This window comes from Pantherophis guttatus, chromosome 5, assembly GCF_059756535.1.
Source record: "Pantherophis guttatus breed Tessera chromosome 5, ASM5975653v1, whole genome shotgun sequence".
Lineage (NCBI taxonomy): Eukaryota > Metazoa > Chordata > Lepidosauria > Squamata > Colubridae > Pantherophis > Pantherophis guttatus.
In genome coordinates this window covers 12,561,785-12,586,571 of record NC_142067.1, presented here as the reverse complement: position 1 = coordinate 12,586,571, position 24,787 = coordinate 12,561,785, and the positions used below count along the sequence as shown (strand labels likewise).

The window sequence follows — 24,787 nt, the reverse complement described above, 5'->3', positions numbered from 1 at the left end:
GGTGCGTGTGCGCAGTAGAGCTGAGCTGGATGAATCTTCGGTGAGTGCTGATTTTGAAGCCAGCTGTGGGTTTACCTAATAACTGTCCCATGAAGATTACTTAGTTACTTTAGCTCTTCAGAACAAAGTCTTTATATGTTTGTTTCAAGAAATCCCCAGGAAAGAAGTCTCTATTTTTTCAGAGAGCCCAGAGTAATATCACTGTATTGCACCAAACCTTTAAGAAGTTAATAAAAATAGAATAGATCCCCTTGGACACCACATTTACCGAGAAAAGTAAACATATCCATTGCAAAAAAAAAATTTTTTTTTTCAAGTGAGAAAGTTAGATACACTTAATTCATCACCATGGAACAACTAGCAAAGACCCAAATCACCCCCAGGAGTATATTTAGGGAAATTCTCTTTCGTCCCTAGTCCAGCCGTACTGACTGCTTTTCTCCAAACTGCCTGGGAAATATATACAACACAGGACCAATTGCTTGGAGGAAGAAACTTAACGGATGGAAGTACCAGGTAGGAAATGATAAAACATTCCCTGCTTGCTTAGCTCCCGTCTCCTGTGCTTTGTAAATTGATCTTAAAAAAAAATGCCTTTAATGAACTTTGGAATGTAGTAGCTGCTCAACCTGGGATTATCTAACAGAGGGGTCTCAAACTGGATTTCTTCGCGGGCCGGATCAGCATTGTAGTTCTCCTCTGTGGGCCGGCCGGTGGGGTTGGGGGAGAGGGGGACACAGGACGGATGCCTCCTGCAACACTTTACTGGCCAAAATGGGGCGTGGGTGGGAGATGCATGAGGCACGTTTTCGGCTTGGACGGCCCCCTGCAGCACTTTGCCGGCCAAAACAGGCCACGTGGGGGTCTGTGGACCAGGGATGTGTTGCTCCCAGTTCGCCCTGGTTTGGGCGAATCGGTAATGGTGGCGGTGGGGGGCTCCGCCTACCCACCCAGACATCCCCCAAAATGCTCTGCGCATGCGCAGAAGCACTATGTGCTACCGATAGCGAACTGGTAGCGCTGGGATTTGAATACCACCACTGCTGCGCACGCCCCCCCCACGCCCTGTTTTGGCTGCCAGAGGCACCGCGGGCCAGTCTTTTGCTATTTTCAAGGCGGCCCCATGGGTCAGATTTAGGCACCCTGCGGCCCGCTTCTGGCCCGTGGGCCTTGAGTTTGACACCCCTGATTTAATACAAGCAGTCCTCAACTTACAACCACAATTGAGCCCAAATTTTTTGTTGCTACCCTGTTTCCCCAAAAATAAGACATCCCCTGATAATAAGTCCAATTGGGCTTTTGACCACATGTGCTAAAATAAGCCTCCCCCCAAAATAAGCCCTCCCTGAAAATATTTAAACACAGAGCTGGAAATCAGGTATGACAGCAAGAGGAGCCCTGTCTTACTCCACGCGCCCCAAAATAATAAGACCTCCCCGAAAATAAGGCCAAACACTTATTTCCGGGTTCAAAAAAATATAAGACACAGTCTTATTTTCGGGGAAACACGGTAACTGAGACAGCGGTTAAGTGAGTTTTGCTCCATTTTAGGAACTTTCTTGCTGCAGTTGTTTAGTGACTCACTGCAGCGGTTAAGTCAGTAACATGGTTGTTAAGTGAATCTGGCTTCTCCATTGACATTGCTTGTCAGAAGGTCACAAAAGTTGACCCTATGACCTGGGGACAGTGCAAATGTCGTAAATGTGAGTCAGACTCTGAATTTTGATCACATTAGGCTGGCCTGGCCTAATCTTCATTTTTTCCCCTTTTCCTTTTAAAACGTAAATTTTAATTTGTTTTTAAATTATTGGGGTGTTTTAATTCTGTCTGGGGCCAAACTGTTTAATTCGGTTTTATTCAGCTTTTAAATTTTGTATATATGTATTTTATTTTGTGGCTGTTCACCGCCCTGAGTCCTTCGGGAGTAGGGCGGTATATAAATCCAATAAACTAAACTAAACTAAACTAAACATGAACATGAGAATGCTGCAACACTTGTAAGTGTGAAAAATGGTTGCAAGTCACTTTTCAGTGCTGTTGTTAACTTGGAATGGTCACTAAATGAGCTGTTTTAAGTCACTACCTGCAGTACCAAATAAAAAGAATTCCATGCCACCCGATCATAGTTCTAAGTCCATTCTCCAATGGGGATTCCCTCTAAGACCCAAAGTTACCAAAACAGCCATAAAATGTCCGAGGAATCATCACAGACATGCATAATATCAGTGCTGGTATTCAGCTGGTTCTATCTGTTCGGGCGAACCCGTAGCGGCGGCTGCGGGAAGGTCCGCCCACCTGGATGTCATTATGTCATATTTTTGATGCTCTGCACATGCGCGGAAGGCTCTGCGCACACGCGGAAGGCTCTGCGCATGCGCGGAGATGGCATATGTGCTTCCATTTGCGAACCGGTAGCGAAGGTAAGTGAGTACCATCCCTGCACAATATATATGTCTCTGTCTGTCTGTCCGTCCAATGTGGATGGGTTTATGAATCCAAAGGGCAGAGAAGATTGTCCGTTTGTGTCAAGATTTCTAAATAAATAAAAGCCTTGATCCAATGCTGACCATTTCTTTATCTGCTGCTTTAGAAGCAAGTCGGGATCTACCATCTCAGAAGTGGCTCATAAAATAGTTTAATCTGAAATCCCGTTGCATTCCAGATGGTGTATTTCTTAGCAAATTAGCTTTAGAAAGGCAACCGTATCCACAACAAAAAAAAAATAACGTGAACAATTTTTACAAGGATAATATGCATCAGAAGGCAAATAAAGGCAGCTGCTTAATAAAGCTGCCTGTCTGGAAGGCAAAATAGATAAAAGCCAATGAGCTCATTATTAGGGCTAATTAGGTTTGATTTCTATGGGAACTGACCACACCTACCTTCTTTTGAGATTACATGTCTTCAAATTTTAAACTGCAGTTAAAACAATTGCCTTAAATCACGTACATGAAACTCTTGAGCAGGGGTGTCAAACTCGATTTCATTGAGGGCCGCATCAGGGTTGTGTTTGACTTTGGGGGGCCGGGGTGGGTATGGCCAGGGTGGGGTGTGGCTAGCTTGATATCACTTGTGTCGGGGGCACCTGTGGCGGCCCGAGCGCTCTGCCAGCGAAAACGGCCTCCTGAGTTCCGTTTCCAGTTGCGACGGCCTCCTGAGTTCCGTTTCCGGCTGTGTCGGCCTCCTGCAACCTTCTGCCAGCGAAAATGGAGCTTGCGAGAGCCGCAAGTGGCCCTCCCGAGCTCTATTTTTGTGGCCAGAGGCATTGCAAGCCGCTCTGATGGGATAAATGATTTTAATTTGGTTTTAATGGGGTTTTAAAAATTGGTTTTAAAATGAGAGTTTTAAATTCGGCCTATGATTTAATTATTTTAATCTGCTTTTAAATTCTATTTTTGTACGTTTTTTTTATTATGGCTGTTCACCGCCCTGAGTCCTTCGGGAGAAGGGTGGTATATAAATTAAATAAATAAATAAATAAATAAATTGCAGGCCGGTTCTTCGCTGTTCTAAGGGTGGCCCCATGGGTCAGATCTAAGCACCCCGTGGACTTTGAGTTTGACACCCCTGCTCTTGAGCATAAAAAAGTCTTAGAGGGTTGTATGTTATAAAATAAAAAAAATGAAGCAAAAAAACAAAACAAAACACTTAGAGGTTATTTAATTCTTGGCTTGCTAACCTGCTTCAATGGTGTACATCAACTCTGCGTTCTCTCCTTTATCTTTGTCCAGGGCAGTGACCTGCAAAACTGCAGATCCGACGGCAGCCGATTCAAACACAGAGGCTTCGTACAGAGGGCTGGTGAAGTAAGGACTGTGATCATTGGAATCCTCCACGTTTACAATGATCCTCGCCAAGTTACGTCGATAAGGAAACTCCTGGTCTCGAACCTGGAGGAAAGAGGAAATAATCTCTTCAGTAGGGCAAGTGAGAAATATTTGTCACCCTTGTGCCCAGTTGGAACGTGGAGTAGTTTTTAAGTCTGCTTCTTTTGTTTTTCTTAAGCGTTATTGATGTGCTCCAGGGCATTTGTAAATCATAGGACCCTTGTGGTTAGAATGCAGTACTGCAAGCTACTTCTGCTGACTGCCGGCTGCCAGCAATTCGGCAGTTGGAGTCTCACCAGCTCAAGGTTGACTCAGCCTTCCATCTTTCCGAGGTGGATAAAATGAGGACCCAGATTGTTGGGGGCAATAGGCTCACTGTGTAAACCACTTAGAGAGGGCTGTAAAAGCACTGCAAAGCGGTATATAAGTCTAAGTGCTATCACTATTTTATACTTTATAATGCCTTGGTATAAGACCACACTTGGAATGCTGCATCTAGTTTTGGTCGCCACGATATAAAAAAGATGTTGAGACCAGTGGTGAAATTCAAATTTTTTTACTACCAGTTCTGTGGGCATGGCTTGGTGGACGTGGCAGGGGAAGGATACTGCAAAATCTCCATTCCCACCCCACTCCAGGGGAAGGATACTGCAAAATCTCCATTCCCATCCCACTCTGGGGCCAGCCAGATGTGGTATTTGCCAGTTCTCCAAACTATTCAAAATTTCTGCTACTGGTTCTCCAGAACCTGCTGGATTTCAACCCTGGTTGAAACTCTGGAAAGAGTGCAGAGAAGAGCAACAAAGATGATTAGGGGACTGGAGGCTAAAACATATGAAGAACGGTTGCAGGAACTGGGTAAGTCCAGTCTAGTGAAAAGAAAGACTAGGGGTGACATGATAGCAGTGTTTCAATATCTAAGCGGCTACTCCAAAGAAGAGGGAGTCAAGCTATTCTCCAAAGCACCTGAAGGCAGGACAAGAAGCAATGGATGGAAACTAATCAAGGAGAGAAGCAACCTAGAACTAAGAATAAATTTCCTGACAGAACCATTAACCAGTGGAACAACCTGCCTCCAGAAGTTGTAAATGCTCCAACACTGGAGGTTTTTAAGAAGAGATTGGATAACCGTTTGTCTGAAATGGTGTAGGGTTTTCTTCTCTGAGCAGGGGGTTGGACTAGAAGACCTCCAAGGTCCCTTCCAACTCTGTTATTCTGTTAAACATGTCTGTTGCAGACTGAAGAGCTCCGGATACATGAGAATACATGAGGAGCCTGAGTGGCATAGAAGGCTAATGCCTCCTACTAAGGCAGCATTTAACATCCAGCTGCCTGCAATTACTGCGAGTTCAATTCTCACCAGGCTCAAGGTCGACTCAGCCTTCCATCCTTTCTAAGGTGGGTAAATTGAGGACCCGGTTTGTGGGGGCAATAAGCTGACTTTGTACAAAAATATACAAAAGTATGAAGGCTATTGCTTAACGCATTGTAAGCCGCCCTGAGTCTCCGGAGAAGGGCGGCATATAAAATAAATAAATAAATAAATAAATAAATAAATAAATAAATAAATAAATAAATAAATAAATAAATAAATAAATAAATAAATAAAAAATAAATGAATAAATGAATAAATGAATAAATGAATAAATGAATAAATGAATAAATAAATAAATAGTTAGTCCCGTGAGCTGGCCTCCTAGTTTGAGAAGTGTTGTATGATTGCGCCCAGAAAGATTATTATTACTCCTCATCCTACAAAATAAGTGATGGTGGACAACAGTTGCAGCATCTAATAGCTGGCCACTTCAAGGTGCTCGATCGATTTCTGAGAATATCTTCACACATCACCACCCCAGTAGTCCTCGACTTACGACCACAACTGAGCCCAACATTTCTGTTGCTAAGCGAGACAGTTGTTGAGTGAGTTTTGCCCGATTTTACGATCTTTCTTGCCACAACTGTTAAGTGGATCACTGTGGTTGTTAAGTTAGTAACATGATTGTTAGACGGTCACAAAAGATCGCAAAAAGGGATCACACGACTCCGGGTCATAAATGTGAGTCACTTGTCAAGCATCCAAATATAAATCAAGTGACTATGGAGATGCTGCAACGGTCATAAGTTTGAAAAATGATCCTAAGTCAAATTTTTTTCAGTGTCGTTGTTAACTTCGAACAGATACTAAACAGCTGGTTGTAAGTTGAGGACTACCTGTATGGGAAATTGTAATTGGCAGTTGTCTTTTAGTCACTACAGTGAATCCAATTCCAATGATGCTAATAACCTTGCTTAGGGCTTTTGGCACCCGAGATGTGGAAATTCAACACGAGTGTGGAAATTCTTAAAAATCATCTTTGGGGGGGAAAAAAACCCAGTTATTGTTCCATTAACACTCGGCACACACTTCACAGTGGGACAATTTCTACCATGTAATTTAGGCACCAGCAAAATCAGTTATCTTCTGCCTTTTCGAAAACCTGGCAGAAATCTGCAATAAAGTGGACCGTTTGACTTTTAAGAGCTGAGCACAGCAAGAAAAGCGACAATCGCTTTGTTAACAGCTTTCCCAAAGAATGTTCAGATTCCGAAGAATACACTTTAAAATAAAGTTACCGCCGATAAAAGGGCCCCGACACTAGGAGATGATGATGTTTCCAACATGTTCGGCTTCAAGATGGTACAAGCATTTTGCAAGATAAAAAATTCCTCCTTTCGTATTAAACCTCACAAAGCCTCCACGGCGAATAAATGCATTGCCGTGGAAGGGAGGAAATAAAAAAAAAAACCTAATTATTGCCTCCTTAACCAAATCTAAAGCCGTTTTGCTTATCAGGAAGACTATAGCACGGGCCTATTAAAAGCTGGCAATTGTGTTGGGGGAGAGTACAGCTTAATATTCTCCGCTTACCATTATGTTGAGGATGTGCTTATCTTGAGCTTCATGATCTAAACGCTCAGCGGTATAGAGGACGCCTGTGTTGGGATCCATCCTGAATTTTCTCATGCTGATAGAATCAAGGCTGCTGTGAATGATGTAGCTGAGCTTGTGCTTCTCATCTCTGTCCATGGCTTCTACTTGAAGGATCTCGGTGTCGGGCATGATGTCCTCAGAAATCATCACATCGTAGTTTGGGTGGGAAAATTCTGGACCGTTATCGTTGTTGTCCAAAACTTTGATTAATACCTTTAGTTAAGTATCAAAAAGAGGGGGGGGAGAAGAACAAGATTTATACATCTACCAACTCTTGCCAAAAGGACGTATGATTATTTGGACATAACATTCAATTTTACAGCTACTAAGATTGTTGGCTGTGCAGGTACAAAAATAGCCAGAGAAACAGGCCTCTTGCCAGTCAGCAGGAATGCTGATTTACCACCAACTTATCAAATCCTTAGGAACCGAGGTTTTGGCAGCACAAAGAAACAACAGCCAATCAGCACATCAATCAACCAATAGGAAGGCATCATATAAATATGACTCATAGAATAGCACAAAGCATATATTCCAGTAGAGAGAAATTCCCTGAAAATAGGCTGCAGCGTGAGCCCAAAAGGTTGGAAGAGTATCACCAGGAGGTTGTGAGTTCTAGACTTATATTAGGCATGAATGTTGACTGGGTGACCTTGGGCCAATCACCAGCAGACTATGAATTCTAGTCCCGCCTTAGGATGAAACAAGATTGGGTGACCTTGGCCAATTACCAGGAGACAGTAAGTTCTAGTCCCACTTTAGGCATGAAAGCCAGCCAGATGACTTTGGGCCAGCACCTCCCTTCCAGCCCAACCCACCTCACAAGGCAGGGGTGGCTTCTACATTTTTTTACTACCTGTTCTGTGGGCGTGGCTTATTTTATGGGTGTGGCTTGATGGTCATGTGACAATTCTTTAGGATTTAGCAGAGGTACTGGTCTACCAGGCTTTTAACTGCTTGCAGAGCTGTACCGGTCTACCTATTTATTTTTGCAGGCACTGGTCTACCCATTTATTTTTGCAGGCACTGGTCTACCCATTTATTTTTGCAGGCACCGGTCTACTCATTTGTTTTCTTTTAACACTGATCAGCTGTAGGGTGGCCCTTTGAAGCCCCGCAGCAAAAGTTTAAATAGCTTTTTCCTTATAGCCGATCAGCTGGGACTCAGGAGGCAGGGGGTGGGGCCAAATAAAAGGTAAGAATAACACAGGGGGGGCGGGGGGGCAGAACCGGTTTGGTGACATCATATCGTCACCGCTCCGGCTCGGCGGAACCGGGAGGAACCCACCACTGTCACAAGGTTGTTGTTGTTGATGGGAAAATAGAATGGGGAAGAGTATTAGGTATTTTCATTGCCTTGGGTTACTTATAAAGCAATAAAAGCAAGTTAAAAGTCTAATAAACAAATAAAAGATTATAACCGACAAAGATTGGATCTTGGAGATATGATTGCATAAGACTAGTAGATAATTATTAGATTGAATGCTTTGGATGCATGTGTGAAAGTCATTTCATAGTTATCTAAAGTCAAAACTGAACATAACTGTCCATTCCCAAAGGTGCTATTTTTCGAAAGGCCACTGGACTTTCTTTTTTTTCCTTGAAGACGTTTCGGATGAGAAGCTAAACATCTTCAAGCAAAACAAAGGAAGTCCAATTGCCTTGTGAAAAAGCACCTTTGGGACAACCATGGCCTGGATGACTGAGAATCTCCATAGACATAACTGTCCATTGAACCCCTCACTATCCACATCTTCTATTCCTTCTTCCAAAAAAAAAAAAAAAAAGGTATTGCATTGCTTCTATGGGAAGATGTGTATGTTTACAGCCTAAAGAAAAGACAACTGGTGATGGATGTGGTATTATTCTTCAAATATCTGAAAGGCAGGGGTGAAATCCAGCAGGTTCTGACGAACCGGTAGCAGAAATTTTGAGTAGTTCGGAGAACCGGTAGTGGAACTTTTGAGTAGTTTGGAGAACCGGCAAATACCACCTCTGGCTGTCCCCAGAGTGGGGTGGGAATGGAGATTCTGCAGTATCCTTCCCCTGCCATGCCCACCAAGCCACACCACGTCCACCAAGCCACGCCCACAGAACTGGTAGTAAAAAATTTGGATTTCACCACTGCTGAAAGGGGATTAGTCAATCAGAAAAGGGAAAGACTTGAAAGCAAGATTCAATTTTATAGGCTTACGTTAGGTTAGATTTACATCAAATGTTAATCCTCTTTAGAGGGTGTTTGGTTATCCTATGATTTTATATCTCAAAATAGCAGGAAGACACGGAATTGTTTTAGGCGTGTCAAACCTGCGGCGTCAAATTGCCCCCACATGATGTTTTTTCCCTTCGCGGGGCTGGGTGGGCATGGCCTGCACATGACGCATCTAGCCCACGGGCCACGCCAGTTCGACACCCCTGTTTTAGACCATGGTTGACAGAGCTTTAAAAGATAGAAAATAAAAATTAAAAGTACGCAGGAACTTGAGAGACATTTGCTGAGCCATTTCTGTGTCAATCCTGAAGCTGACCTGGCCGAGGTCATTTTGAGACTTCAGTGTTGCCAGACTGGAACTGAGGGATAGGGAGAGAGGAATAGAGATAGAAGGGTTTCGTAGCCAAAACAAAATACTTTCTCCTGGGAACCAAGGCCATTCCCACAGGTGGCCGGGGAGAGGAGGAGTGATGTTGCCAGGCAACCAAATGGGACCTTGATTGGACCGTGTGACTGATTAACTGGGAAAAGGGGGAAACTTTTATTTTTAATTAGGTGAAAACCGTGGGGATATTAAGAGTTGGTTCTCACCAGCTTACACCAATATGATATGTCCAATAAACCAATTCTTTGAGGAACCTACATGCCTCGGGGCTGTTTATTATGGATGTATTACTTGGAACCCTGACATTCTGACTTAGAGGGGTAGGGATCTCTCCTTTTCTTCTGGAGTGGAAACCTTCATAAAAAGGCTGAACAAGGATCCGTTGAAGATGCTGTAGCCTCAGATTTCATTAATTAAACAAAAGGGTTAAACCGAACAGACCATTTTCAATCCTTTGGCTCAATAAGTCATACGTAAGACCATCATTTCTGATGTTTTCTGGGTAAAACCAGATAAAAAACCACTAAGGCCTTGCTTTTAACATTCTCCATCTAACTGTGAACAAAGAAACTGGATGGATGAATGAATTCCTATGAAGTAGAAATTCCCCAAACGTTTCTGAGGAGTAGGACTTAATGGTGACTGGAGAATCTCCACAGGAGCAGTTTTCTGCTAGTGTTTTCTTCTGGGATTTAATTTAAGAGTGGAAATCAAGAAGCAGACAGATAATTGGAAAAATCAACATATAACACGCTATAGGAGAGACATTCATGCACTTAAACTATACAATTAGGACAGCATCACAGTCCACCCACAAACATTTCTTCAATCCCCCCCCCCGCCCCCCGTCTTTTGAAAAGCTTTTAGGGCATTTTCTCTTTTATTGAATTATTAGGGAAACATGAAGGATTTCTCTAGTAGAACAAACCAGCAGGCTCTGGCTGGTGAGACGTATGTACTCAATTCCCCGCAATGGACATGTATAAAGAATAGTAGGATTGCTATTTAAGAAACTATATCCAGGTAATCCTTGACTTACAATCACATTTGAGCCCAAAATTTCTATTGCTGAGCAAGAAGGTTGTTAAATGAGTTTTGCATCATTTCATGACCTTTCTTGCCCTAGTGTCTGCAACCTGCAGCTCCGGAGCTCCATGCGGCTCTTTGGGCCCTCTGCTGTGGCTCCCTGTTGGATGATCCCACCACTGGCTGGCCCAAGCCCTCGCTCTCCCCTCCCAGTCACTCCTTGCCTGGCCTGAGAAGATAAGGGCGATGGCGGGGGATGGAGAAGCGGCCGGGGCAGAGACAGAGAGATACAGAGAAAGGTGGGGGGGGGGGGAAAGAGAGACATAGAGAGATACAGAGAGAGGGGGGGAGAGAGAGGGAGGAGGCGGGGAGGGAGAGAGGGAGAGAGAGAGATGTCAAAAGGGTTTTGTGGTTCCCATTGTTTTTTAGCAACCGGTTTCTCTGCCCTAATGACCAACTGGGTAGGCGTGGCTGGGGGGTGTCATGTGACTGGTGAAAGTGAGTGATGTTGAGTTGGCCACGCCCACCGAGTCTTTGTGGCTCCCGGTGTTTTCTTTTCAGTGGGAAATGGTTCCAAATGGCTCTTTGAGTGTTTAAGGTTGCAGACTCCTGCCCCAGTTGGTAAGTGAATAACTCCGTTGTTAAGTTAGTAACACGGTTGTTAATCTGTGAATCTGCCTTCTCCCATTGACTCTGCTTATCAGAAGGTTGCAAAAAGTGATCACATGACCCTGGGACATTGCAACCGTCATCAATACATGCCAGTTGCCAAGAGCCCAAATTTTGATCATGGGACCCTTCTGCATCGGTTGTAAGTGTGAAAAACGGTTATGAGTCACGATTTTCAGGGCCACAGTAACTTCGAACGATCACTAAACGAATGGTTGTAAGTCAGGGACTACCTGTATGAACTATTACAGCAATATTTTATGAAAATAGTTCCCCAAGAAACATGAAACATTAGCTTTCCACGACATTAGCAACATTTCATGACATCTGTTGAACGTTTTACCAGAAAATACACCCACAACTGACCCTCTCCTCCATCATCTGGAAAGATCCATCTTGGGAACAGTCTAGAAGGCAGCCGTAATAAAACTCTACGCTACGGTTATATGTTACTGAAGAAGCTGAGGTAGCCTTAGGGAGGAGTTGTTTCCTAAGGTTGGGGGAATGTAAAGAACTGATACCTAGATCTGTTAAATAAATCCTGCAAAATCTATAATGCTCGAACTGACCTTCTTTGCTTATGACTGCTTACTAAGAAAAATAACTGAAGTGTAATGTTATACCCTGAAATTGAGAACAATGTTAGAGATTTCAGCTTGTGTTTCCATAATAAGTTCTCTTCCCCTCTGCGTTTTCAAGGAGGTACGGATTTTCCCAGGGGTGAAATCCACTTACCTTCGCTACCGGTTTGCAAATGTGAGCACACGCGGGCACTTGCTATGCTTGTGCCTCCTCCACGCATGCGCAGAACCTTCTGTGAATGTGCTGAGAATCAAAAATGGACGTGATGACACCCAGGCGAGTGGGCGGAGCCTCCCGTCGCCGGCGCTACCAGTTCGTCTAAGCCAGATAGAACCAGCTGCATTTCACCACTGGATTTCCCTCCCCCAGAGAAACCCAGAGCAGAGGAATATGGAGTTAAACATTGAATACAGCCCCTTTCTGTATGTAGTGGGCTTCGCTTTTAGTTGGCACCTTGTCATGGACACACGTGTCCCCAATATACCAGCAGCTGCAGACTATAAGTTGCCGAAGGATTTGTGAGCCCAAATATCATGGTTTATGCAAAAAAAGAGAAAAGAATGAACAGCAGCTGCTCAGCTATGGCATAGACTGCTTCTTAAAATCACAGGGGAACGGGGAAAACGTCTCCCTTAGAACAGAAAATAACTTTCAGCAGAAAGAAAGAGGGAATATTTAATATCACACGTGAAGCTTACAATGGAAGCCACTGCAACTAAACTTTTATTTCTTTTTTTACCTTTTTTGAGTGGCGTTTTTCACATCCTTTTGAATTTTCTTCTTGTATTTTACAGTTATTCATGTAAAGGAAAAGGAAATCTCCAATATACAGTATATGTTTGGATTGTTTCTTGTCCAAATATTGGATAAAATTCAGATGTTTGGTAACAGGCATGAATTTATGATGGTTACAATGTCCCAGGGTCATATGTCTGCCATTTGTGTCCTTCTCAGCCAACTTCCAACAAGTAAAATCAACAGGGGAGACAGATTCGTGTAACCACCACACAATTCAGTCAACAATGTCAGTAAATTCAGTTAATAGCTGTAAAAATCCGGTACGATTCACTTAACAACTGCCTTTGGTTAGCAACTGATATTCTCATCCCAAATGTGGTTGTAAGTTGAGGATTACCTGTTTATAATGAAAGGAGGAGGAGGAGGAGGAGGAGGGGGTGGAGTAGAAGGAGAAGAAGGGGAAGAAAAGAAGATGAAGAGGAGGAAGAAGAGGAAGAAGAAGTAGAAGAAGAAGAAAAGGAAGAGCAAGAAGAAGTAGAAGAGGAAGAAGAGGAGGAAAAAGAGGAGGAGGAAGAAGAAGAGGAGGAAGAAGTAGTAGAAGAAGAAGAGGAAGAAGAAGTAGAAGAAGAAGAGGAAGAAGAAGTAGAAGAAGAAGAGGAGGAAAGGAAGAGGAAGAAGAAGAGGAGGAGGAAGAAGAAGTAGAAGCAGAAGAAGAAGAAAAGGGAGAGGAAGAAGAAGAGGAGGAGGAGGAAGAAGAAGTAGAAGAAGAGGAGGAAGAAGTAGAAGTAGAAGAAGAAGAAAAGGAAGAGGAAGATGAAGAGGAGGAGGAGGAAGAAGAAGAAGAAGAAGAAGAAGAGGAAGAAGAAAAGGAAGAGGAAGAAGAAGTAGAAGAAGAAGAGGAAGAAAAGGAAGAGGAAGAAGAAGAGGAGGAAGAGGAAGAACAAGAAGAGGAGGAAGAAGAGGAAGAAGAAGAGGAAGACAACTTGATTTTTCTCATCGAGAACCTGGTTCCTTTTCCTTCCTGTTAGTGGGTTTTTTTATTTTTTTGCAAAAACCCATGTTCCTTCCTGTTAGTGGTTTCTTTTCTTTTCTTTTCTTTTCTTTTCTTTTCTTTTCTTTTCTTTTCTTTTCTTTTCTTTTCTTTTCTTTTCTTTTCTTTCTTTCTTTCTTTCTTTCTTTTTTTTTTGCAAAAACCCATGTTTTAGGGGTTTCCCTCTCATTCCTCTCACTGGAAGAAAAAATAATAACTGTTTCTCCTTGGGTTTTTGAAAGAGGTATCAGGAGGAAAAATGCTGAGAACACCATTTACACAAACCATATGCAGGAACACACCGTTCTGAATTTTGTTGCCCAAGGAAAAGTAGGAGACAGCAACCACCGCTAACGAACTTGACAATTCAAGCCAACCACGTTTGTGACATTCCAGCAATTTTATTCCCATTATTATTATTTTTTTACCCCTCTAGGTCCTAATAATATAACTTATCCTAAGGCTATTTTTCTGCAGGAGGGAATTGCTGTTCCTGGCCATCAGGTCTGTTCTGTGTTGGTTAGGTTTATACAGGTATGAACTGTATGTTAGACGATGCTTCCCTTTGAGTAACTGTAACTTCGGAAACCTTGCCTTGTTTGGGTCAGGAGGTGGATTCAGAAATAAAGTCAGCGATATCTCAGCTATATTTTTAATCTGATGACATATTGCTGTAAATGGCTTGACAATCTATATAGGGGAAAGAGTGAGAGCCTGCAAGTATATATTGGCTGCTGCTGTTGTCCTACTTGTCACATCACACAAATCTTAGCTCAAACTGCCCAAAGAGCTGTTGATCCAGTTTTACAGAGGAATTATTGAGTCTGTCATCTGCACCTCTATCTGGTTTGGCTCTGCAACCCAACAAGACAGACACAGACTTCAGAGGATAACTAGAACTGCAGAAAAAACAATGGCTACCAACCTGCCTTCCATTGAGGACCTGCATACTGCACGAGTCAAAAAGAGGGCTGTGAAAATATCTACAGACCCCTCGCATCCTGGACATAAATTGTTTCAACTCCTACCCTCAAAAAGATGCTATAGGGCACTGCACACCAGAACAACTAGACACAAGAACAGTTTTTCCCCGAATGCCATCACTCTGCTTAACAAATAATTCCCTCAACACTGTCAAATAATTTAATAAGACTGTATTACTATTATTCTTCTCTTCCTTACTAGTATCTATGTCTTTCAGTGGTGAAATGTAAAATTTGTTACTACTGGTTCTGTGGATGTAGCTTGGTGGGGGGTAATGTGACTGAGTGGGCGTAGCTAACTTTTTTTTTTTTTACTTTTAAAACCATTTTTTCTACAACCTCTTCCGCCGAAGAGGTTGTAAAAAAAATGCTTTTAAAAGGCTCTGACGATCCCAGCTGAGTTGCCTGATCATCAGAGGTTTTTTCTTCTTTTAAAAACATTTTTTCTACAACCTCTTTGGCTGAAGAAGTTGTAAAAAAAATGCTTTTAAAAGCCTCTGACAATCAGGCAACTCAGCTGGGATCGTCAAAGTCTTTTAAAAGCATTTTTTCTACAACTCTTCGGCCGAAGAGGTTGTAAAAAAAATGTTTTTAAAAGCCTCTGATGATTCCAGCTGAGCTGCGCCATCATCAGAGGCTTTTTTTTTTTTTTTACTTTTCAAAGCATTTTTTCAGCCAAAGAGCTTGTAGAAAAAATGCTTTTTTTTAAAAAAAAGCCTCTGATGATAGCACGGCTCAGCTGGGTATGTGGGGGTGGGGGGAGGGATTTTTGCTACCAGTTCTCCGAACCACCCGCCGCCATCGCTACTGGATTGGGTGATCCGGTCCCAACCGGGAGCATTTCACCCCGATCTCTTCCCACTTATTACTATATCCATGTTGCTTGCATCTTTCAATTATATTGTTCTTATTTGTTTCCTAGTATGATTTGATAGCTTATTAGTAACCTTGATTATCACTAAGTGTTGTATCTTTTTATTCTTGATGAATGTATTTTATTTTCCTTATGTACATTGAGAATATATACACCTAAGACAAATTCCTTGTGTTGTCCAATCACACTTGGCCAATAAAGAATTCTATTCTGCTGCTATTGTCCTACTTGTCACATCACCAAGAGCCTTGGTAGTACAGTGGTCTAAAGCACCCTGTTATTAAGACCAGCTGCCTGCAATTACTGCAGGTTCGAATCTCGCCAGGCTCAAGGTTGACTCAGCCTTCCATCCTTTCTAAGGTAGGTAAATTGAGGATCCAGTTGTGGGGGCAATAAGCTGACTTTGTATAAATATACAAAAGGATGAAGGCTATTGCTTAGTGCATTGTGAGCGCATTGTAAGCCGCCCTGAGTCTCCGGAGAAGGGCGGCATATAAATCAAATTAAAAAATAAAATAAAATAAAATCACACAAATCTTAAAGGGGGCGGGGAGTGCCCTATAAACTTTAAGAGATAGACCAGTAGCAGCAAAAGAGCCATAACAATCAATTAAGACAGTTGGATCTGACTTTAAGAAGCCTAGAAAAAGAAATCCCAGCCAGGCGTCCCGGCTCTAGGCAAGCCAATTTATTTTTGATAATACTTTTATAATTCTATTCATATTAACAAATGCTCTGTGAATGTGAGACCCACGACAAGTTTTCATGCTTGAGAAAAGCTGGTAATAAATCAAGTAATCAAAAATAACTGTATCTGGCATATCTATTTTATTGGCGAATTGCAAGGTGGTTAAGATCAGACTGTACTAAAACGGTACCCCATAAGCAGTGAGTGGTTTGGATAATGAATTCATTTGCCTGCAGTTTTATATTCCATGTCTCTGAGGTTCTGCCGTATGATTAGAAATGATACAAAAAAAGAGACCAGAGGCGCTTTTTAAAAAAGAGGCAACTGGACTTTCTGATTTTTCTTGGAAGATGTTTTGCTTCTCATCCAAGAAACTTCTTCACTGGACAGTCTAGCAAGATCAGGGGCATCAAATTCAAGGCTTAGATCTGGCTAGTGGTAGAATTCAGTTTTTTTTTACTATTGGTTCTGTGACTTGATGGGCGTGGCAGGGGAAGGATACTGCAAAACCTCCATTCCCTCCCCACTCCTGGGGGAAGGATATTGCAAAATCTCCATTCCCACCCCACCCTGGGGCCAGCCAGAGGTGGTATTTGCTGGTTCTCCAAACTACTCAAAATTTCCGCTACTGGTTCTCCAGAACCTGTCAGAACCTGCTGAATTTCACCCCTGGATCTGGCCCATGGGACCAATCAGAGGGGACTCTGCCAGCCCCCGAGCTCCATTTTCGCTGGCAGAGGGCTGCGGGAGGCCCACGTAGTTGAAAATGGGGCCTGGGGGGGGGCCTATGCACAGCCTCCTCGAGCTCCGTTTTCGCTGGCAGAGGGCTAGCAAAACAAACTAAAAACAAAACAAAAGGAGAAATGTTTCCCCTTTTGTATTTGAGCATGCAAGAAGGGACAGGAAAGGAGAAAGGGAAAGAGGAAAGACAAAGGAAAAGAAGGAAAGATGGGAAGAGAGCAAGGAAGGAAAAAGAAGGAAAGAGGAGAAGGAAGAAGAATGAAGAGGGAAGGAAAAAGAAGGATGGAAGGAAGGAAGGAAGGAAGGAAGGAAGGAAGGAAGGAAGGAAGGATAATGAGAGTGAAGGAGGGTCTGAGGGAAGTCCTGCCTTAGTATTTGGCCACCACAGGTGCCCCTCACACGAGTGATGTCGAGCTGGCCACGCATACCCTACCCACGCCCACCCTGGCCACGCCCACCCCGGTTCCCCGAGGTCAAACACAACCCTGATGCGGCCCTCAATGAAATTGAGTTTGACGTCCCTGAGCTAGATCATGTGTGTTTATCACGGATATTAATGAGCCCTGAAGTAAGCATGTTTCTTTTTCTTTCTTGCAAAAATGGCAGAAAAACCACATAAACTTTCACTGTTCGCGGTGACTTGTTTGCGAATTCAAACTGCGGACTCCGATTAATCGAAAACAAGCCCATTTCAAATAGCGGTTTGTAAAGACGGCTTGCGTAAGCCACGGTTTGTGTTCACCACAGTTCGGGGGCTGAGACACGTCATATAACCAGTGGCTTATGAATTGTTCCCCTCGAGTACAAGAAGGAGAATGTTATGAGGCTGGAAAGAGGCATAATTTAAATGTCGCCTGTGAATGCACCACTGTGTTCACAATCCGTGAGTTAATTTAAGCGGGAGAGCTGCTCCGTTTCCCAAATTTTTCAGATGGGGAAAAGATTAATACAAACATATTGCAAGCTGCCAGATGACTAAAAGAAGTGAAGAATTAAACAGAGGATGTAGGCAAAGCCTCTTCTTGCTTGGCGTCTGGGTCAACCTTTGTTGAGGTTAATCAACCTGACAGGTTCCTTCATCCTCATTCTCAGACAATGAATTAACGTTCTCTCCATGACTACCGCTAACCACTGTTTGGCTTCAAGTCTTTGCAAAGAGGCTTTCAAAAGGGAACTTGGCCGGCATGAAAGCCTGACTAGTAGTTTTCCATTCTCCAAGAGATTGAGAGCCGATCAGGACAAATCATGCACCCGGAGAATACTGCATCCAGTTTTGGTCACCACACTATAAAAAAGATGTTGAGACTCTAGAAAAAGTGCAGAGAAGAGCAACCAGGATGATTAGCGGATTGGAGCAGTGGTGGGTTGCCCCCGGTTCGGACTGGTTCGCAAGAACCGATAGTAAAACCGGCAGGAGGCCCCGCCCACTGCCCTGGATGTTGTCATCGGCGATCTGCGCATGCACAGAAGCTTCTGCGCATGAGCAAAGCAAGCGAGTGCATGCAATCCCGTTGGGAACTGGTAGTAAAGGTAAGTAGAACCCACCCCTGGACTGGAGGCTATAACATATGAAGAATGGTTGCAGGAACTGGGCATGGCTAGTCTAGTGAAGAGAAGGACCAGGGGAGACATGATAGCAGGGTTCCAATATTTGAGGGGCTGCCACAGAGAGGAAGGGGTCAAGCTATTTTCCAAGTTACCTGAAGCCGAGAGAAGGAATAATGGATGGAATAGAATAACAGAGTGGGAAGGGACCTTGGAGGTCTTCTAGTCCAACCCCCTGCTTAGGCAGGAAACCCTACACCACTTCAGACAAATGGTTATCCAATCTCTTCTTAAAAACTTCCAGTGTTGGAGCATTCACAACTTCTGCAGGCAAGTTGTTCCACTGATTAATTGTTCTAACTGTCAGGACATTTGTTCTTAGCTCTAGGTTGCTTCTCTCCTTGATTAGTTTCCACCCATTGCTTCTTGTCCTGCCCTCAGGTGCTTTGGAGAATAGCTTGACTCCCTCTTCTTTGTGGCAATCCCTGAGATATTGGAACACTGCTATCATGTCTCCCCTAGTCCTTCTTTTCATTAAACTAGACATACCCAATTCCTGCATGGAAACTGGTCAAGTTGCATTAACAGAGGGACACAATCAAGATCAAGTGAGGTGCCACTCTGTAAAGCCTTAGTAAGATCACACCTAGAATACGGCATCCAGTTTTGGTCACCACATTACAAAAAAGATGTTGAGACTCTAGAAAAAGTGCAGAGAAGAGCAACAATGATGATTAGGGGACTGGAGGCTAAAACATATGAAGAACAGTTGCAGGAACGCGGCATGGCTAGTCTAGTGAAGAGAAGGACCAGGGGAGATATGATAGCGGTGTTCCAATATTTGAGGGGCTGCCACAGAGAGGAAGGGGTCAAGCTATTTTCCAAGGCCAGACAAGGAATGGAACCTGATCAAGGAGAGATTCAACCTAGAAATAAGGAGAAATTTTCTGACAGTGAGAACAATCAACCAATGGAACAGCTTGTCTTCGGAAGTTGTGGGAGCTTCATCACTGGAGGTGTTCAAGAAGAGATTGGACTGCCATTTGTCAGAAATGGTATAGGGTCTCCCACTTGGGCAGGAGTTTGGACTAGATGACCTACAAGGTCCCTTCCAACTCTGTTAATCTATTAAATCTGTTAAAGCAGTTGCTTTGGGGAGTCCACTTGGATCCGGTTTTTTAATCCCACATTTTGCTAGCCCCAAACGGCTGAGAATTTACCGAACCCTGAACTGACGAAGCCTTAGTTCAGGTCCCTTAAGTTTTTTTTTTTTTTGGTTAGCTGCCATCGAAGCTAATACACAAGTAACTTAACCCTTGTGTGAATTGTAAACCCACCGTTACTGGACTCCCTTTACTACAGCCGTAATGGACCACATACAGAGGGCTCAGAATGGGAAAAGGAAATCGTCACAGTTTTTAACGCAGGAAAGAAAATCCAAACCTGTTATTGAGTGGCAGCCATCTCATTACAGAAACTGAAAGTTTCCCAGATCAACCTCATTGACCACACTCCGGGAGGAAAACATTTTCTGGCATTTTGACAACATCTTTTGCCTCCTTTGACAGCAGAGCCAACACACTGCCAGGGCATGAAAGAAAAGCACCAGCAAGCGCTATCCAATTATACCTATATATGTAGTTTCATTCTACAAATTGGAGCTCAGCGGCTTGGTGGCTCGTATTCAGAATGCCACGGGAGGAGAATTTACGGCTTTGCAAACCTACAGAATTATTGGATCTCTCTCTCTCTCTCTCTTTTAAAACTGCTACTCATTTGGCAAGCATCACCAAAGATAATAAAAAAAAAAAAAAAATTGCAGGTGCATTTGAGCGTAAACAGCAAAAGACTCCGTTGCTGGGATGGGGAAGGAGATACTGTTCAGGCTCATCAAGAAATGACTAATCCCTTCACTGGTGTGGTTTTGAATCCATTGGAGGGGAAAATCAACAAAACAAGGATTCTACAGATTCTATGGAATTCACAGATGGTCTTCAGAAAGTTAAGCCCAAAATCAGCTGGCCAGAAATTTTAGGTATTTTTTAACTGGATGTGAATGGAGAATGGAGGAACACAGGATTGTGGGGTCCTTGGCATTCTCTGAGTTTGGTTGTTTTCTTGCAAACGTTTCATTACCGAACTAGCTAACATCATCAGTGCTATGATGTTACCTAGTTGGGTAATGAAATATCTGCAAGAAAACAACCAAGCTCAGAGACCACCAAGGATCCCTCATTTCAACCCTGAGCTACAAATATTCTCCTTTATTGGTACAATCATCATCATCCTCTTTTAACCACCCTATAATCCCTTGCGGGGTGGAGTCTGGGCAACTAAATGGAACTGAGTGTTTACTGGCCAGATGCCCTTCCTGTTGCCAATGCGGAGGTTTTTTTCCCCAGCAGATATATTTTCATTGTGCCCAGAGAGAGAAATATCTGCCTCTACCTAGGATCGAACTCACAGCCTCCTGATTGTGAGGTGAGGGCTCCACCTCTAGGCCACTGCCCCATTCTTGATTGGTACAATATATACATGTAATAACTGCATGCAAGAAACAAATACATGAATTAACCGATTAAGAGATTCCCTTCAGTAGAACAAGAGCAAGGGATTCATGAACGAGAGGTTCATTTTAATAACTTTTAGGTGCAAATTGGGACAGACGTGATAATAGATGCTACCTGAGTGCTGGCTACATTGGTTCCATCGGTGACTTCCACTGTCATGTTGTACATCGACCTCTGCTCTGCGTCCAAGGGTTTTGCGACGACAATCGTCCCCACACCTTTGTCCGCTTCGAAAGAGCTCTCGAAATTCCCCCCTAGTTGTCGTTACAACAGAAAGTACAATTACCATTCACAGAATGTTTTGGAGTCGAGACAATAAAATACCCAAGGCAACAGGCGCAGACCAGTTTATGTGCTGATTTACAAAGAGGCACTGCACAAAACCCGCCCTTATCATCCTTGTTCTACTCTAATTTTTTTCCCCTCTTTCAGGCATCGTTTCTATATTTCAAAACAGCGCAACAAGGGACAGGGGAGGAGGGGAGGAGAAAAATAATAACCAATATTGCGGACAAAAGATTCAGCAATGCATCCATGCAGGCTGTAGATTGTACACCCTTGTTAATATGAAAGCTACATCTTCGTTGCGTGTGCCTTTGGGGATCAAGATTTGAGCATCGTTTTCATGTCACACGATCTGTTCGGCACCAGCAGGGCCACAGACGTGTCTTTAACAAGAGTTGACTCCTTTAATTAACAGTCCTCTTCATGAAAGAAATACCATTTCTCATAGAAAGCGACTTTAAACCAAGTTGGATAATTAGCCCGAAATGTCTAGATTAACAGGACTGGCTACCCAGTCAAGAACTTTCCACATTTCCACCTCCCCACGTTACATGTCAAATTTACCTAGGGCGACTTAGCACCGATCCCACGACTTTCTGTTTGGCGTGCGTTAGGATCACCGAACACACAAAGGAAGTCTAATGCACACAACCCCCTCGCCCCCCGTCTTCGTGGCAGTCTATTTGAAAGCAAATCTTGGTTTTCTTTCAATTAGTGGGCGCATAAGTGCTTCCCATGCGTTAAAAAAAAAGCCTCCATTGATCTAAGAGAGAGAGAGAGAGAGAGTGTGTGTGTGATTCGCCTGATTGGCAAAAAAGAGCTTTCTCCTGGAGATACAGGAGTGAAAAATCTTTAGGGAAATGTGTCAAACTCTCAGAAAAGCGGGAAGAGCGAATATCATATATGTTTGTCGAAAGGGGGAAGTGCTGACGGCTGTCCTTAGCTTATTTCTTATATATGATTAGAAACATACAAAAGCTGATGGCAGAAAAAGACCTAGTGTTCCATTGGGTCAACCCTGAGTTTATTTATTTATTTTTATATTTTATTTATATTTACTTTAAAAAAAAATTGGAGAAAAATGTAATATTAAATTTTGTAAATAGAAATAGAACGCATCATGAATATGTTAAAGCATCCGGCTGTTCAGTTTTAAATGGGAGGAGTGTCAGGGTGATGAGGATTTAAAGCTGACCAGCCGCTGTAAGGCTGTGGACCAGGATGATGGACTGAGGATGAGTCCGCAGGGTTATTGCCACTTTAAGAAGCTGTCTATATAAGGGAGGCAATGAGCGGGCGTCTCTCTCTCTCTCTCTCTCTCTCGTGTATCTCTCTCCTCGTCGTGTTCTATCTGCACTGTAGTTCTCTGTGTAGAGTTGAAGATTGATTGCTTGCCTGGTATGTGCCTACCACGTGTATGTATGTATATAGAAATCTTGTATATAAACCACTGTTTGTAAAACAAACTTCTGTGTCCTGCATTTTGCTCCTGGGTTGTCTCAAACTAGTAGTCACGCTGTAAACACTCTGACAGGATGGACATGTGCTTATCCCCAAGCATGTTTAAAACTCCATAATTGACAATTTAATCCACTACCTCTGCTGGAAATTCATTCCGAGCTTCCACTACTCCGTCTGTGAAGTCATACTTTCTAACATGACTTTTGAACTTCCCTCCTAAGAGCCGCTGTGACGCAGTGGTTGGAATGCAGTACTGCAGGCTACTTCTGCTGCCTGCCGGCTGCCTGCAATTTGGCAGTTCGAATCTCACCAGGCTCAAGGTTGACTCAGCCTTCCATCCTTCAGAGGTCGGTAAAATGAGGACCCGGATTATTGGGGGGGGGGCAATAGGCTAACACTGTAAACTGCTTAGAGAGGGCTGTAAAAGCCCTATGAAGCGGTATATAAGTGTAAGTGCTATTGCTATCAGTTTGAGGTTATATCCCCTGTTCTTGATCTTTTTAAATACTGAAAATACTGCCTTCTAGAACCTTATTCACAACCTTAATATACTTAAAGGTTTCAATCATGTTACCCCTTCCCCTTTCTGTCCTCCAGGTTGTACATATTCAGTGATTAATACCATGTATTACTGTACATATTCAGTGATTAATATGTTTCGTCTTGATGACACAAAAGGGAAGCGCGATGCTCTCCAATTATGCCCTAGAAGCTATTGGTAGAAAACCCTTTTCTGATTAGCAACTACTTGTACCAAGGATATCTGATTTACCTGGTTAGTTCTACTTCCACTCTTGCTAGGTGGATCATGGAAAGACTTCTCCTGACCTTGCAGAAACAGACAGAATCTAACTCAGGGTCAGGAACAAGCTATTTGTATATTGCTGTGGTCTACTAGCACTCCAAAACTCAATGGCAAAAAGGTTGAAATTGGTTCTGTTAGGAAATGATAATTACCTAACTTGTTGGGTTGGCAATATATAAACCCTCAATATAGTGTAAGACTGTATTGCTGTATTGCATCATACTGTGTCCTGATTGGTTAGCTCTGTAGCCAATGTCCTTAAAAGGTAGCTTGAAACATGGTTTGTTTCTCTCTGCTGACCATTATTGCTCTTTGCTGATATTTACTGCTCTTTGCTGTGTTTGCTACTGTTTGCAACCATTTATTGTGTATGACTACAACGACTGGTAAGAAGACTTTGTTATTGGAATATCCCTGGACTATTGTTTTACTATCTACTGCTTTATCTGTGTATGACCTGGACTGTTTATTGGACTGTGGCTTATTACTACTTCCTAAAAAGTAAACACAACTCAGTGTATCTGTGTGTTGGCTGTTTATTCGCAACTGCTCTCAGTTGCTTTCATATGCACATCCTTGCTACTCTAGGGTTGCTCTGCCAATTCCTTAACAGGTTCCATCTTGGTTTAGAGGTAAAGTGGAGGTTTAAGAGTTGGAACAGAAGTGGTTTGCCTTCTAACCTTCACCCTCTTCAAAAACATCTATGACCCTTAAGCGAGTCATTAGTTGGCCTTCTTTGCTCATCCAAAAGTTGTGAGCCTCTAACTTCTTGGGAGATGTCTACCAGCAGTCTAACTAATGAAGGCTATTTGGAAAGCAGAACTTGCCTTGCATTTATGGTTGGCAGGGATTCCTAAGAGAGACACAACAGTTCTATTTGGGCAGGAATCGAAAGATTTGCACAACTGAACGTTGCAAAACTCCAAATCTCATTTATGTTAACACCCACCATAGTGACAACACTATTACTAGTTGCATATACTGAACCAGAAAGTTAAAAATATACGACTCTTAGGAGCACCACTGTCTCCCGTTATTTTTGATTCAAATTATTTGTATCTGAGTAAAAATCTATTTCATATTTTACCGTCCATTCCCATCCACCTCATGTCAGCGCAAAGGATCAGGACTATAGTTAAATTGCAGTCTGAAGAATTATTGCACAAGCCTATACACAAGAATTTAATCAACTAAAGTTCAACATTAAACTGGCGCCAGATAAAGGTCAATGGAATTCATTGGACTTACATTGTTTGTGGGAATGTAATGATTCTAAGCTGATGACGTGCTTAACTCTGCCCTCCTAACTCTGCCTGCTCTTCACATCAGTTGCTTTGCACCTCTCTGTTGTGGCCCGTCAGCGGCCTGTGCAGATTGTAGCTGATTCTGACAACG

General features: G+C 43.0%; 1 protein-coding gene across 11 annotated transcripts in view; it reads right to left on the bottom strand.

Moving 5' to 3' along the window:
- Positions 1–24,787, bottom strand: part of FAT3 (FAT atypical cadherin 3) — a 626,029-nt gene that overhangs the window by 145,489 nt on the left and 455,753 nt on the right. For all 11 annotated transcript variants that reach the window (XM_034408488.3, XM_087894589.1, XM_087894591.1 and 8 more), the window contains 3 exons: positions 20,956–21,095; positions 6,736–7,011; positions 3,680–3,890 (listed from right to left, as the gene is read on the bottom strand). In XM_034408488.3, coding sequence (XP_034264379.2) covers positions 3,680–3,890; positions 6,736–7,011; positions 20,956–21,095 — 627 coding nt within the window. The remainder of the gene's footprint in view (positions 1–3,679; positions 3,891–6,735; positions 7,012–20,955; positions 21,096–24,787) is intronic.